Source organism: Biomphalaria glabrata, chromosome 4, assembly GCF_947242115.1.
Source record: "Biomphalaria glabrata chromosome 4, xgBioGlab47.1, whole genome shotgun sequence".
In the NCBI taxonomy this organism is placed as follows: domain Eukaryota; kingdom Metazoa; phylum Mollusca; class Gastropoda; family Planorbidae; genus Biomphalaria; species Biomphalaria glabrata.
In genome coordinates, this window is record NC_074714.1 from 30,688,427 (window position 1) to 30,705,441 (window position 17,015).

The window sequence follows — 17,015 nt, forward strand, 5'->3', positions numbered from 1 at the left end:
TTTTTTTTTAGTTAAACTAAGTTTCTAGCTTTTTAGTTAACCATCGAAAAAGTGAAGGGACTGGATATATCTATTAGCAAGAAGTTCCTTTTTTTTTTACTAGCTTGGATGTTGACTTGTATAAGTAGACAAATTTTTCTTTTTTTCCTGGTACCTGATCCCCAAAATTTTTCTGTAGCATTTGCTCTCAAAGGCTTGAATTCTTCTATCAGCCTCAACATTCAGTGTCCACTTCACAACCATAAAGGAGTACAGAGACCTCTAACGAAGAATCCAGTTTTGTAATTTTACTTGGAAGCTGATGTTACTTTTCCAGATTTAACAGTTTTATTGATTCTCTATCTCTTGTTATGTTTGACCCAAGGTATTTAAATGAGTCAACTTCTGCTAATGTTTGTCCATTGAACTGTTTGCTACATCTCCTACCAGCTCACCACAAACTAGTGTTTTACTTTTTTCAGCACTGATTTTCATGTTGCAGCTCCAGTTTTGAAGTGAAATCTTGTAACTGGTCTACATTTTCCCCAAATGAGGTCTATATCATCTGCAAACTTAAGATTGGCATAGGCCGACCTTCTAGAGTTTCCATCATAAAATGCTCCAGAAATATGTTAAAAAGAAAATGCATCCTTGCCACAATCCTATGGATGTTCTAAAACTTTCTCCAATTTAGTTGCTCAGAAATACTGAGATATTTGCATTTTGCTACTGGGCTTTGATAACATCAATAATGTTTTTATCTATGTTGAACTCCCTCATCACATGTCTTCATACCAAAACCAGGTCAAGAGCTTTTTTAAAGTCCATGAAGTTGTGTATCACTTTCTTTTGATGTTGAAGGCATTTTTCATTTAACAGTCTGATGTTAAATATTTGTTCAACAATGCCTCTCACCTGCTTTTTCTTCAGAAAGGACTTCCTCTGCTTTTCTCTTGAGTAGGCTACCGATATGTTGAGAATTATCTTCCTTGGATGACTGATCAGACTTTTTGTTCTATAGTTTTGGCATTTTGGCAAAGTTTCCTTTCTTAGGTACCGGTAGTTGAATAATTAATGATAGGGGCCATTCCTTTTGGCCATGTTTTGTTGTTTTCTCATCCTATATTTTCAGGCAGATTGTCCTAAACATTTTGTTATTATGTCTTAAAAATTCTTATGTTATCAACTCCAGCATCGACTTACCACCTTTAAGTGATCTTATTGCATCACCTACCTCTGACTCTAGTATTGGAGCTTCGCCAAGGTCTCTGTTGTCCCAATGTCTTTTTGTTGATTGACTGCAGTAGACTATAGCTATAGTAATATGTTGGGAGAATAGTTGATACCAGACCTTAAGTTTACACACTCTTTGAAAGTTTTAATTTTTTGCTGAAAGTATTAGTTTGTTTTGTAGATCTACACAGATCCATGACATATGATTATTAAATATAAATATATACATTAATAACCCTACGTAGCTCTATGAGTATGATTATGAATCTCTAATTTCAATATAATTTTTACAGTGACACTTCTGAACCTCAGAACAAATTTTTTTTTTTAAGATCTTTGTAATTCCAATACTAGGAAATCAGCCAAATAAATATATTTAAAGCTTACACTGAATTAAATTACTAAAAGAGACTAAAAAAAATTGATATTTGCTTAACAATTTATTTCATTATGTGTTGAAAAAAACACTTTTCATACATGTTAATTATGTGGACAAATGACAGTTACAGTTAGTTTGTGAGACTGAAACAATGTGAAAAGAACATTACAATTGCTATTAAAATGTGTTTGTATGGCACATAAATGATATTCTGATTTAATTAACAGTAGGCCTACTTTATCACACAAACCATGTTCCCAAAACAACATATAAATTGACCATGATCACAAAAAAATCACAATATTTGGAGATCCAGATTTGGAGTTGTTGTTTCTTTAAACTGATTTATGCAGCTTGTATCAGCTATTAAGGTAAATGTGACTAGAATGAAAAAACCCAAAAGAATAACATGGACATGCAATGAAACCAATGAAACATAATACTAGGGGAAGGGAAAGAGTGGGAGACCAAAAGCAAACATGGAGGAGATCTGTAGAACAAGAAGCAAAGGTGGCAGTATGGACATGGCTCAGCTGAGGGGAATCACCCAAAAACAAAGTCCACTGGGGGAGTAGGCCTACTTTTGCAGACCTATGCTCTAATGGGAATTTTTTTTTTTCCAATAAAAGTTTACTAGGCAACAGAATGGGAAAATAATAATAATAATTATAGCAGCAATAGTTAATAAAATTGTATACAAAACAATTTTTATAAAGAAATGTAACCATAGTAGTAGTAGTAGTGAGAAGTGTGGTCGAGAGGCTAAGTACGCTTGAACTTGGCTTGTCTTGCTTACATATGAAGGGGGCTTGAGGTTTGACACCCAACTCAAACAGAGTTGTGTTTACTGGGCGCCTAAAGGCAGCACGGAAAACCTTCTCCCAGGCACCTTCTCCCCCCACTGGTCCACAAATGAGATAGCATGAAAGTAGCACTGTATAAAAGCTATAATTTATTTCTATATTTGTTTTAGTAAAGCAGTGTACAGAATAAAAGTATTTAGCTCTTCTTGATGCCCATTAATATTTTGTGTTCAAGAATTATTTGAAGCAATACAAGCATTTTTTATTCAAGAGAAGTACATTTTTTGAGAGCATCATGAGACTATAAAAAAGAAAAAAATTATGTTTAGACATTTAGACCTTCATAACTAGAACATAAGGCAAACCCTTTAAATATGCTTATAGATTTCAAATATTAGGCGTTCCCAATTTAAGTTTACATTTGTTAAGTTTTAGTCAATTATCCCCAAAACTGAGTTTTGATCATATTCATTTCTAAATTTATATATGTATATGACAAGTATGGACATTTATTATGTAAATTAATTAGATTTAACATATGAAGCTACATAAAAATTACAGCAAGCCTAGTTATTAATTAATTAACTTTTGGGAAGTGGGCTAATTGGAAGTAAAATGTGCTGCTACATAAAGACTAAACTTTATATAATATCAGGAGATCACCATTGACCAATCACTTTTTAAGACACTTTTACTCAGCAGAAATAAAGCTGGTGAGAAGAAGAAGACACTTTTATACTGATACACATTTGCTATTTTTAATTAGTTAAGGATCAATATTAAGCATCTAAATTGTGTATGAGATTTGGCTTGCCAACTAAATTTCCTAACTATATATTATTTGAATTCTACTGTTGTATATAGTTGACAGTCATATTAACAATTTTGAGCATCTTCTAAATAACTTTTCAAAAATGATTTAATTAATGAAGTCAACAAATGATCAACCACTGTATAAAATATTCTTTTGCTCTCTCTTTAAAAAACAAACAAACTCATCCAGTACATTAATACAAATAAAATCAGAACAAAAAGTCTGCATAGAAAATAAAGGGAAATAAGCTCAACAATAGCCTTTTCTTTTCTTAAGAATATTACAATTGAAACATTTCATTAAAACAATAAAATTAACATAAAAACATTAGCATATATTTCAACCAACTCTAATATCAAGCATCAAACATTTTTGCAATTGCTAGTATTGTATACATAGAATATATGTTGAGCATCTTAAAATGTACCAATACTTTTTGACATTTTAGTTTGCATTATTTCAAAATGAAATTTTGCAATCAAAATAATATAATGAACATATTTCTACATTCAGAAAACAAAAATTATGTTCATATAAGCCCTTCCATTACTTGTATTCTAGCGTTACTGTTTTTGTTTTAAGATATTCATTTAGTGCCTCCTCACCTGTAGAAAAACACAAATATAGATTACAAAATGCATTTTTTTAAAAAGTGTTTTGAAAACAAAAAACACCATAAAGTATTCAATAATTTTAAGTTATTTACATTTAACGGACTAATCCAAAAATAAAAAAGAACCACTTAAATATTCATCAAGAGTGTAGGCGAGATGAGTGAAAAGTTTGACTAAACAAAAGACTTTTTTTTTGTGAGCATTTCAATGTTCAATTAGTTTTACTTTCTGCAACTGGATTGTATTTTTCATTGACCAGTTTAATAAGGACTTAAGCCATCAAGGTTATATTCTGAGCGCTATCCTAACACCAGCCACTAGTTTTTCTTGAATGAGCAAATGATATTTGTCACATTGACTTATATAATGGTTTCAACAAGGTATTTTATACATATTTGAAATAATTAGCATTTAAATAAAAAAATACTTATAATGATTATTTATGTAAATCTCTCAATCTGGAATACTTAGGCTATAATTAAAGTTTCTTATCTATACATTAATATCTACCTTAGATAATTTATACTTTAACAATAAATGCTTTTATTATCCCATCATAGGAAGCTTAAAGTTATCACTTAAATTAACAATAACAAAAGAAGCATAATCCAAACCCACAAGATTCACATCTTTAAAACTACAGACATCAATGCACAGTAGATCTAAATAAAATGTAGATGCCGTTGGTAATTAAAAATTACCTAAATCTTTCCCAAATCCTGATTGTTTGAATCCACCGAATGGTGCAGCTACATCAGTTTTATTATAGGTGTTAATAAATACAGTGCCAGCATCTAAACTATCTGCTACTCGCATAGCTTTGTCAATATCTTGAGTGAAAACACCAGAAGCCAAACCAAATTCTGTATTGTTAGCACTTTGAAGAACTCCATTCACATCCCTAATAATAAAGAAATAATTATTTATCATTTAGAACAATGGCAAATATATTTTCAATTTATCTTGATATAACACAGTTCAAAATTTAGTCTATATATATTAAATTTACTCTCTTCAAAATGTTTAGAATGGCATATTCAAATTTGTAAGATATTTTGACATTTGGAGTAACTTTTCTTTATGAGCAATTTTATAACTTGCAATTGTAATCTTTAAAAATTGATAAGTGGATCTAAATTTCTCAACTGCTAGGTTAGCCACTCTGAACCTATGGGGATGGACATGATAACAAGGAGAATGCAAGGGTAATATTTTTTCTTTAAATTCTTTTGCTTGAGTTAGGCTTAAGTCAGTTGTTCAATATTTTTCTACTCACTTTCCTTATTCCATAATGCGTACATTAATTTCTAGTTATTGCAATTTGAAAACAGTATGAATAAAAGTATTAGTGTTAGTATTTTTACCAATAAAAATCTTAAATAATCCTTTTCATTATTTGACCTATGTTAATTTTCAAATGAAAAAAAATTGACCCATCAATAAACTTTGAGATGATCATGACTGGACCAAAAGACTCCTCTTTAGCAATCATCATATGATCCTCAACATTAGTGAATACAGTTGGTTCAAAGAACAGACCTAGCAACAAAAAGGAAACAAGTTTTAAGCATGACAATTTAATTTGGAGTAATATAGTTAGCTAAATTATGGGTTATAAAATGTTTTCTTCATTGACAGCCAGATTTAAAAATGAATGCATCATACTAGTAATAATGACAATGTCTTTGAGCCTGAAGATTGCACTTCATCATGCAAATCCAGTTGTGACCTGCATATTTTTCCACATCTTCTGCACCTGTCTTACACAATGGCCTTTCTTTGAGCCTCAAATGTGTGTCCTGTGGCCTTCATGAAAGCTCTCCAACTGTTTCTTTTAGAGACCATCTGCTGCCAGCTACTTTTCTCTATAGCTGAACATCACCATAACGATCATAAAAAATGGGCAAAGAAGCTAAATGTTGATAGGCTGGCTGACGTACGAGAGCGCTTCAGAGTACTACTTGAGGCTGATCTCCAAAAGCCCCAGGACGATGATCCAGTGAGTAACTGGAGCCATTTAAAAACCATACTTCAGCCAAAGTCGTGGGATACTGCAGTAAACCCAATAGAGACTGGTTTGATGAAAAAAATACCGCAATTCAAGAACTGTTAAAGAATAAGCACAAATACTATTGCTCTGTTCTTGCAAACCCTAATGACAATGCAGCCAGAACGGTCTACAAAGCTTCTTGTCACACTCTGCAGATAAAGGTCAGGGAACTAAGAAATAATTGGTGGCTTGAGCTGTCCGTAAACATGCAGAGACATGCTGACACTGGTGATACACGTTCTTTCTATGAGTCGCTCTAATGTGCCTATGGCCCAACTTACCAGACTACAGCGCCGCTAAGATTCTCTGATGGCTCTACCCTATTAACTAGCAAGGCGGACATACTTAATCACTGGACAGAACACTACAGCCTGTTATTTGGTGATAAAAGGCAAATATCAGAGGAATTGCTGGCAAATGTCCCTCAGGAAATTATGAGAGAGGAGCTTGATGAACCACCGACATTTGAGGAAGTGGAAACAGCAATTCATAAATTCAAAAAGTTGATTTTGTTGATTTGTTGATTTGAGGCACATCGGCACAATTTAGGCCATGTCGTGCCTGCAGTCCCTTAAGGACTACTCTCTCTCTAAACAACAAGGGCCAGATTCTATACAGTCATATAATTAAAATCAAGGTCTATTCACAGTTAAAATAGTAAAGGTAGTAAAAATTTAAATATTTGGTAAAAATCTAATGTAAATAGTGCATGTTCACAAATTCAGAAATCAGATCTTCGTAGATAGCCCCACTTCCCGAATAAAGCCCAGTACCTTCCCAGGGTCGACATTATTAAATAGTGTTTTTAGATTAGTGGCTCTAAAATATTTCGCCCTGACATCCTGGTATCTGGGGCAATCAACGAGGATATGTTCCACGGTGAGGCGAGAGTCACAGTACTCGCAAAGTGGGGGCTCCTCTCTCTTCAGTACAAAAGAGTGCGTGATGTAGGTGTGGCCAATCCTAAGTCTGGACATGGTTGTGCTACCACGCCTTGTCAGACCCTTAGATGTGGGCCGCCACCTGACATCTGCCACAATCTGCCTGAGTTTACTGTGAGTCTCAGCCTCCCATCGGTTCTGCCACTCTCGATAGGTGGCAGAGGCAATACTTTGTCTCAGGTCCGAGTAGGGAATTTGGGTTCCTGACACCGCATGATTTAGGGCTCTCTTTGCTTCTCTGTCTGCGGCTTCGTTTCCCTCAATGCCAACATGGGAGGGGACCCAGATGAAGGTGACATCCCTACGGTCGGCTGTTATTAGGTCCAACAGCTTCAGGCTCTTATGTACCAATGGGATGTCAGTCTTCATCCGCCCCAAAGCTTGCAATGCAGATTTGAAGTCGGAGCAGATTATAAATTTACTCCTTTCTGATGCTTTTACGGCCATAAGTGCAAGCAATATTGCGTGCAATTCGGCCGTAAAGATGGAGCAGCCATCGGGGAGTCTACGGGAGATTGTTTTGTTCCGAAAGGAGCAGGCACACGCGACCTTTCCCTCCATTTTGGATCCGTCTGTGTAGATGGTGCCACAATCTCCGTAGCTCTCCTGCAGTTCCCTAAAGTGGACTTGTAGTATGCTTGGGTCTGTATTTTCTTTTTTGAAATTAAGGAGGGATAAATTTAATTTAGGTTTATTCATTAGCCAAGGAGGATTCTGAGGGGTTTCTATTTTAGAGATTTGGTCAATGGGTGGGGTTAAATTTTGGATGGGTTCTCTCATTCGAAGGCCCAACGGCTGTATGACGTTAGGCCTTCGATTGTATAATTCTACCTCTGTGGGGTTAAATATGGGGTCAAAAGCAGGGTTCGTGGGGTTGGATTTTAGCTTGACTATATACTGCATTGCAAGCTTTTTCATTCTTATATCCATGGGGAGTTCTCCAGCCTCCACATGGAGACTTGGGATAGGTGATGTACGAAACGCGCCGAGACAGAGACGCAGGGCAGCATTTTGTATTGGTTCCAGTATTTTTAGGTACGACTTCCTTGCTGCTCCATATATTATGGATCCGTAGTCTAGCTTGGATCGAATTAGACTCCGATAGAGCAGCAGCAAGGTATCTCTGTCAGCTCCCCAGTCCGTATGGCTGAGTACTCTTAGTATGTTTAATGACTTTTGGCATTTCTTATTTAGTTCCTTAATGTGGGGGAGAAAATTAAATTTGGAATCTAAGGTGAGGCCTAAAAATTTTGTAGTTTTCACGACAGGGATCTTATTTTTGTGTATAAATAGTTCAGGGTCTGGGTGGAGCCCCCTTAGATTACAAAAATGCATACTAACTGTTTTGGAGTCAGAGAATTTGAAACCATTATAGTTTGCCCAACCCTGAATTTTGTTTAAACATAACTGTAATTTCCTTTCTAAGGTGTTCATGTTTTTCCCATAAGTAAGAATGACAAAGTCATCGACATACAAAGAGCACTCTATGCCAGGGGACAGCGCATTTATGATGCTATTTATTTTAATGTTGAACAGGGTGACTGACAGAATGCTGCCCTGGGGTACACCCATTTCCTGGTCATGAGTGTCAGAAGCGGAGTTGCCCACTCGGACCTGAAATTTTCGATCTTTCAGGAATTCCTCCACAAAACGGGGGAGGTGTCCCTTAAGCCCCATAAGCGCCAGGTCACGTAGAATGCCATGTTTCCAGGTTGTGTCATAGGCCTTTTCTATATCGAAGAATACAGCTACTAGATGTTCTCTTCTGAGTAATGCATTTCTAATATAAGCTTCCAGCCTTACCAGGTGGTCAGTTGTTGTCCGCCCCTGCCGGAATCCGCACTGGTAGTTTGAGATCACTTTATTCCTTTCCAGGTACCAGACCAGCCTACTGTTAATCATTCTTTCCATGGTTTTGCAGATGCAGCTTGTTAGTGCTATTGGTCGATAGTTAGCTGGGTCAGAGCCGTCTCTTCCCGGTTTAGGTATCGGTATAACCGTGGCTTTCCTCCAGCTGTTTGGGAAAGCGCCTGTTTGCCACACACAGTTATAGACCCCTAGTAGGACTGCCAATGAGGGTTCGGGAAGGTGCTTGAGGAACTGGTAATGGATTTCGTCTTCTCCAGGCGCTGTGTCATGTGACTTGTCCAGCGATTCCCTCAGTTCCTCAAGCGAGAACGGTTTGTTGTAGTCTTCATTGTTCTCTGACCTGAAATCAATGGGGTGTCTTTCCTCCCTGGTTTTTACTTTTTGGAACTCTGGTGTGTAGTGTGCAGTGGATGATTTTTCTGCTATTGAGGATGCAAGGCAGTCAGCTATTTCTCTGGGGGACGTGACAGTTCGTCCTTGGTTTTTCAAATGCCCTATTGCATTTGATTATTTCCCTTTGATTCGCCTTACTGCCTTCCAAACCGCTCTAGCAGAAGTTTTGGCATCCAGACTGCCGACAAAACTTCTCCAGGAATTCCTTTTGGCTGACCGTATGGTTTGTCTAGCCTTTGCTCTAGCTATCCTGAATAGCTTTAGGTTTTCCTGGGAAGGATTCTTTATAAATGCAGCCAGTCGTTTTTTCCTATCACCAAAAGCACTTTTGCAAGCTGTATCAAACCATGGTTTGCTAGGCCGTTTTGGATTTGCAGAGGTTAGGGGTACAACTTTCCTGGCTATACTTAGTAGCTTGCTAGCAAAGGTATCAGCTGGGTTCTGTTCATGGAGGATATTTTCTGTGATATCCTCAGAGCATCTTTTTTGGAATTGTTCCCAATCGGCCTTATTCAGTTTCCACCGCTGAGGTCGTCCCAATGAAGGGAGATTGTTAGTAATGATGATTGGGAAGTGATCACTTCCCCGTAGATCATTGCTAACTGACCATTTAAAATCGTCCAGAAGTCCGGGGACGCATACGGTGAGGTCAATGCATGTGAATGATCCAGTTCCTGGGTGCAAGTAGGTCGGTGATGCATCATTAAGTATGCATAAATCATGTTGGAGGAAGATATCCTCCAGCATACGACCTCTTGTGTCGGTATTGTTGGATCCCCACATGGTGTTATGGGCATTGAAATCCCCAAGGATTAAATAAGGCCGGGGGAGTTGTTTCAATAGGTCCTCCATGTCTGTTCGGTTTAATGGAGCGCCTGGTGGTAGATACAGGCTGCAGCAAGTGATAACCTTGTGAAGGGTTATCCTAGCTGCTACGGCCTGTAGTGTGGTCTGTAGTTCTACCCTCTCATGGGGGATGCTATCCTTCACAAGGATACAGACTCCACCTGATGCTCTCTCTGCATCCTCAACATTCTTGGTGTAAGCACAGTAGCTTCGGAAGCTGATGCAATCTTTCAGAAATGTTTCCTGTAAGCAGACAGCTACAGGAGTCTCAGAGTCCATCAGTAGCTGCATTTCCTCGTAATTGGCCTTGAGGCCTCTACAATTCCACTGTACAATTCTGGAATCCATGGCTTATTCTAGATGACCTACTTGGAGCTATTTGGCCTTGGGAGGCCCCCGGAGGGGTTTCCCTTTATTCCAGTGACCTTGGTATTTTTATTCTTGGGTTTGGATGGAGAGGAGGACAACCCCCTTTTGGGGGAAGTCTTTCTCTCTGGAGAGGGGAGATCCCTCTGGTTAGAGCGGAGGTTATTTCCTCCTCTCTCACCTCGGGCATCCTCTCCGCTTTGATTTCTCCCCTTAGGGAGTTGGTCAACCTCTAACTCGGTAGAGGTTGGGGTGTCTGGCTGGGTTCTCTGAGGAGAACCTGTGTCAGACATGATGTCTCCGGGTTCTCCCGGAGTATTGGTTTTGACATGCTGCTCAGTCTCCATGCTCTCATCAGCGAGCACAGAGAACCTGTTCTTTAGCATGACAACAGGGCTTTCTTGTTTCTTCAGAGGTGTGTTCTTTGGCGGTGTTTTCTTCTGAGTTGGGGGAGGAGGAGGGGGTGGTGGGGTCAATGTGTCCGTCTGTGTGGCTATGGATCTTCCTTTCTTAGCAACAGCCTGGGCGTAGGTCTTTGTCAAGCCGAATTGGCCCTTGGGTAGGGCCAGTACAGCCGATTTCGCCTGGCTAAAGGTACATCCGTTTCTTGCCTTGTACTCCTGCACGGCAACCTCCTGTTTCCACACAGGGCAGTCCTTGGAGTAGGCTGAGTGGCCAGCTTGACAGTTTGGGCATTTGAACTGGGCTGTGCAGCCCTTGTCCTCATGACCCTCTCCAGCACATCTGGCACACACAGTGTTCCTCTTGCAGACTGCCGCGCCGTGTCCATAACCCTGGCACTTGAAGCACCTCATGGGGTTAGGTATGTAGGGCCTCACTGGAACTCGTAGGTATCCTGCCTTCACATACTCTGGCGGTGTCCTAGTTCCGAATGTGAGGATAATAGTGGCGGTTTTGACCTCCTCACCCTCCCTGCGCCTGGTAATGCGCCGGGCATGGGTGACTCCTTCAATGCCCTCCACTATTTCCTTCTCGGAACATTCCAGTAGGTCCCTAAAGCTGATTACACCTCTGCTGGTGTTCAGACTCTTGTGTGGCATGACTTCCACTTGGAGATCACAGAGTCTTCTGCATCTTAAAAGCCCATCAGAGTGTGTCTTGCTGTCTACTTCTACAAGGAGTTCCATTGTTTTGTGTAGCTTAGACACACTCTTGGGCTCTCCCACTACTGACTTGAGTCCCTTATAGATAATAAAAGGGCTCAACTTGGTCAGGCTTTTTCCCTCCTCTGTGCATCTAACCACCAGAAATGATGGCCAGGTGGCACAGCTTTTTGGGACCTCCTCTTTTTTATCGTCAATTCATCGTTTCTTGCCCAGACATAGGTCTGGGGCAAGTAGTTTTGTGTGTGTTTTTTTGTCCATATATATTTTGGTTAATTCGGCACCTGTGCTCCCCACCCGCCATCGAGTCCAACAAGGGGACGGGCCATTCGGATGTCCAGAATGAGCCCGCCAGGGCTACACAGGTGCTATACTCAGTCAGCTGCTACATCGGACATGTGTCCGATACAGCAGCTCCCTGATTGACCCTCCAGCCACCGCCCTCCAGCATAGGTCGACGACCTATGCTGGTAGCTCGGCATGACCAGCCAGTTGACCCAGAGCGGGCCATCTGGGTCTCAGGTCTAGGGGAACTTGGAGCCAAAGTATTGTGTTGTTGTGGTTTATCCTCAGATAGCCACCACTCAAACACCAGGATCTCTTTATCCCCCCTTATCCGTCGCAGTCCACGGCAAACGGACTGGTCTAGGACGTAGTGAGAATTTAAAGTTAAGGAGACAGTGTGATGATCAATGAAGGCAGACTTAGGAAAAGAGGAGGCAGGCACAATGATAGAAAAGAAGTAGGGCACTTTTGAGCTCCAAAAGTGCTAAGGAAAGAGGAGCGCAGTTTAACGTCATGTCTCGGGACGCAAATTCAAAAAGCACAAAGCACCTGGCTCTGATGGGCTTCTGGGTGAAATCTTTAAAATGGGTGGTGTCGCCCTAACCGAGAGGCTAACAGACTTGTTTGCTCTATGCTGGGAGAAGTGTGTGGTCCCACCTGAACTTTGAGATTCCGTAATCAGATCACTATACAAAAAGGATGACAAGTTTAACAGCTCCAACTATCGAGGCATTACACTTCTGTCAGTAGCAGGACAGATCTTTACATGAGTATTGCTTGACCAAATAACCCACTCTTTAGTAAACGAGGTGTTATCTGAGAGCCAATGCGCTTCAGAGCAGGTAGAGGTACATCAGACATGCGACAACTACAAGAAAAATGCAAAGAGCAGAACCTAAACCTATACGCTGCCTTTGAGGACCTAACCAAGGCTTTCAACACAGTCAATCACAATGGTTTGTGAAGGATTTTGGCCAGGCTGGGATGCCCACCTACGTTCCTATCCATTCTCAAACAGTTTCACGTGGAACAACAAGGCCAGATCAGACACAATGGTGACCTGTCTGATCACTTTCAAATAGAAAATGGTGTGAAGCAGAGCTGTGTATCTGCTCCTTTGCTATTCGTTAACTTCTTTGGCGTAATGCTGGTTCAAATGAGGCAGTGATTGCAGGAAGGCTATGTATTCAATCTTTGACGTCTACTATCCCATACAAAAACAAAGGAGTTGGTCATAATGGAGCTTCTCTATGCCGATGATTGCGCCCTGCTAGCTCACAATGAACATGATCTCCAGAACGCGGTCAACAAATTTGCATGCACTGCAGCCTCTTTCAGTTTATCTATAAACCTCGGGAGAACAGAAGTCATGTTCCAGAAGTCACAGAATACAACCTACTCAGCCCCAAAGATCACCGTAAACGGACAGCCCCTTAACGTGGTAGACCACTTCACTTATCTGGGTAGTGTGGTATCAAATGATTCCTCACTTTCAAGGGAAGTTGATATCCGTCTAGCCAGGGCCAGTGGCTCTTTTGGACGCCTTCAGGTGAGAGTTTGGTGGAATAAATCGCTCTGCCTGCCTACACTACAAAAATCAATGTCTACCTGGCGGTGGTTCTCTCAACCCTTTTATATTGATCTGAGACATGGACACTATACAGAAAACAACTAAGACTACTTGAGCGCTTTCACCAAAGGTCCTAGCGCTCCATCATGGATATACGGTGGCAAGACCGCACTACAAACAGCGATGTCCTTGCAAATGCCAGTATGGACAGCATAGAGGGACTTCTTAAGGTCCGACAGTTATGCTGGGCAGGTCACATTTCCTGTATGGGGGACGAACGTATGCCAAAGACAGTCTTTTTTTGTGAGCTAAAAGGTGGTCAATGTAACAGAGGTGCCCCAAGGAAACGCTTCAAAGACCAGCTTAGGCGCCAACTTGCCTTAGTTGACATGCAGCCTCAGAACAAGACAGCTGGAGGTCACTCACAAAGGCCGCGGGATACACATTTGAGACCAAAAGAAAATATGCTGCCGAGGACAGACGCAGACAGCAAAAAGAAAATCTAAATCGACCACCTGTGGACAATGGTTATGCTTGCCCTGGGTGTGGCAAAATATGTAGGTCACAGTTGGGGCTACGCAGCCACCAGAAATACTGCATTCCTCACTGATATTCAAACTCAAAGACAAGCCTTATTATTATATATATATATATATATATATATATGTGTGTGTGTGTATGTACTGGGTATATTTAAAGTATAAATGTGTATGAATTACACTACAGCATACCTCTCTGGTGGATCGGTTGGGGGGGGGGTGCAATCACACACACCCCCTTAGGGGGGCGAATACCTCTACTGCCCTTCCACCTAAACCCTTTAAGTGTGTGGGGGTCCTATTTTTATTTAGAAATCATAGTTTGTGAACAAAATTAGTGGAATTACTATATAATTGTTATATTATATCGCTGCACCTCTGATATCTTAGCTGATTCGTTGAGGTGGGAGGGGGGGCTTACAGCGCTTCCCAAGACCCCCTAGCTGTCAAGAGAAAGGGCTCAACATGGCTGTTTTTTTTTTCTCCAAATGTTGAGAAACACTGGAAGTTTTTAATGCTAATATATACATATATATATATATATATGTTGGACGAATGTTAATGCTTAGGGTTAGGGTTTGGAAAAAAAAGCCCCTCCCCCCTCCAAAGTTCTGGATCCGCTAGTGGCATACCTACCTGGTAAATCACACTGCTTTCCTCCTCTGACAAGTGTTGCTCCTTCTTTAACACCAATATCACAATACTCTATAAGCTTCTGTAAATGAGCTCTGTGATTTTGTGGTCCATGGTCTGTTGATCTATCCAGAGGATTGCCAATTTTCATTTTTTTTATTTCCTCAATCTGAAAGATAAATAATCTATGCATTCTGGGTTTTATAGATATTGTAAAAATGTTATAAATATATTTTAAAACTATGTGAATTTTAGTTATTATACGTTCTCACCACACGCTGAACAAATTCATCATGAATAGACTCCTCCACAAAAAGTCTTCCAGCAGCAATGCAGTTTTCACCTTTATTAAAGAACACAGCCCCACAACCCAGTCGAACAGCTTTATCAAGATCACAGTCATTGAAGATAATCAAAGGAGATTTGCCACCCAATTCTAATGAAACTTTTTTTAAGTTTGCTTTAGCACAGCTAAAATTTGGAAAATAGAATCACATTTTAAAATGACAGAAACCAATACTTTTTAAGTAAAAAGAACATAAACCAAAATGTATCTTCATTTGGTTCAGACATTCATTCAATGTCTTTAACCACATGTGGGACAAAATACCTTTCCATTATAGTCTTTCCTACAGGTGTTGAACCAGTAAAGCCAAGTTTTCTAATGTCAGGATGTTCTGACATCGCTTGTCCTACTAAAGTGCCTGTTAAAGTTTTTATAAAAATATTTTATAAGGAGGGAAATAATTTTAAGAGCAAACTAAGAGCTCTTTTCATATAAAACAAATGTAAGAAATGCATCAGCAGAACTGAGAAACTACTCCCTACCAAATTAACTGAAGTTCAAACTACGATCATGTTAATTATTTCCATATTGCTAATAGAATTTAACATACCTGACCCTGGTAATATATTTATAACTCCTGGTGGAAATCCTGCAAGAACAGACAATTCTGCAAACTTTAAAGCTGTTAATGGAGTTACCTAAAATCAGAATCAAAGTATGATCTGTATTAACAATTAGTTGCATTACTACATAGATTCAAACAAATATTTATTTGTAAAATTCATAGAACTAGTACTACTACATCATTCCATTTTTTTTGTATTTGTGTGTGTGTGTGTGAGAAAACTCACCATGGCAGGTTTGAGAACCACAGTGTTACCAGCAGCTAGACATGCAGCTATCTTCCAGGACAACATCATCAAGGGGTAGTTCCATGGTACAACAATGGCACACACTCTGGGTTACACAGTAGTAAGAGTAGTAAGTCAAATAGTTCAATAACACAAAATTAAGGCTTTCAATGTTTAGGTTGGCTAAATATTGTTATGGCATGATTAGAAATTAGTTATTTGTTTTGTAAATAAGGGAAGTTTTGATTTAGGGACAATGACGCGACTAGTAAAAACTAGACTAGGCTTTGAGGAAGAATAGCAAAATATCAGCCAATGTAAACAGACTTCTCTTGACAGCTTTAGAGATAAGGAGCTTTTTATGAACGTAGAAATTTAGCTTGACGACATCTGACAGTTCCCTTCATTATTAGTAAACTTCTTGTTCGACATTCGGTATCAGCTTCAACTAACTTATATTGTTGGCCTTTTGCCTGTATTATTGAATTTTGTGATTTGAGTGTCACCTCCATTTGACTTATCTGCATAATACACAGCCTAGAAGTAGGCCTACCTAACTTTATACACATATGTCCTTGACTAGCATTTGTAAAGATATGAAAGTTACACAAATAATCTTTCTTTCCTTCTTCTGACATTTTTTATTCACATCTTTATCATTCTTCCCTATGTCTCTTCTCTACTTGGCCCACCATGGACTAAATAGTGCACATGTGTTCTACTTGTAGAGTAATGTTTAAAAAATAATGCACTAATTATAAACTTACCCGATTGGCTCACGTTTAGTAAAAGTGAGATTTTTATTTGGTCTTGCATTATTTATTGGAATAGTTTTACCCTGTAAGAAAAAAAATAGTATAACTAAATGTCAAAAGAAAGAGGCTACATTTACTTCAGTAAGTTCTGTGGCATTTTACGTCTCGAGAGACATCTTTCCCCTCTGCAACTTCTTGTGTGACTAAAGAGGCCAATCCTCGATACACAGCTGCAGTCAACAGGTTGGGCATATGTAATCACCAGGTGCCATTGCATTTTCACCCATCTTTCTAGTATTGTTGTGTTGTCATCTGCTATCCAGGACCCTTCCTTTATGCTCACTCTCCATTTGGATCTATCCAGTGCCACTTTCTCAGCTGCTAGTATTGATTTTGAAGAGCTTCATATTGCGTTTGCTTACATCAGTAAGTAAGACTAACATAAAAAAATCTATGAATAAAAACTTACTTGAATTTTGTCACACCAACCAGCAAAATATCTGAAAGTCTGTATTGACATTCCAATGTGAGTTTTCAGAGCTAGAGTATAAACAGCACCTGAGTCTAGACTTTCAATAGTTGCTAGTTCTTCCTGGTGTTGTTCCATTAAATCAGCCAGCCTAGATTTGACAGCAATTTAATTATTCACAATTACTCTTTCACAAGGCTCTATGAATAATTATAA

The 17,015-nt window shown here is 39.3% G+C and overlaps 1 protein-coding gene across 3 annotated transcripts in view; it reads right to left on the minus strand.

Annotated features, from left to right (window-relative positions):
• Nucleotides 1-1,633: 1,633 nt before the first annotated feature.
• Nucleotides 1,634-17,015, minus strand: part of LOC106070094 (cytosolic 10-formyltetrahydrofolate dehydrogenase-like) — a 43,805-nt gene continuing 28,423 nt past the window's right edge. For all 3 annotated transcript variants that reach the window (XM_013229923.2, XM_013229922.2, XM_056025711.1), the window contains exons 15-24: nucleotides 16,800-16,950; nucleotides 16,343-16,413; nucleotides 15,576-15,681; nucleotides 15,335-15,422; nucleotides 15,049-15,142; nucleotides 14,711-14,909; nucleotides 14,442-14,607; nucleotides 5,256-5,361; nucleotides 4,524-4,723; nucleotides 1,634-3,813 (exon numbers count right to left, since the gene is read on the minus strand). In XM_013229923.2, the coding sequence (XP_013085377.2) occupies nucleotides 3,755-3,813; nucleotides 4,524-4,723; nucleotides 5,256-5,361; nucleotides 14,442-14,607; nucleotides 14,711-14,909; nucleotides 15,049-15,142; nucleotides 15,335-15,422; nucleotides 15,576-15,681; nucleotides 16,343-16,413; nucleotides 16,800-16,950 (1,240 nt within the window). In that variant the 3' untranslated portion in view covers nucleotides 1,634-3,754. The remainder of the gene's footprint in view (nucleotides 3,814-4,523; nucleotides 4,724-5,255; nucleotides 5,362-14,441; nucleotides 14,608-14,710; nucleotides 14,910-15,048; nucleotides 15,143-15,334; nucleotides 15,423-15,575; nucleotides 15,682-16,342; nucleotides 16,414-16,799; nucleotides 16,951-17,015) is intronic.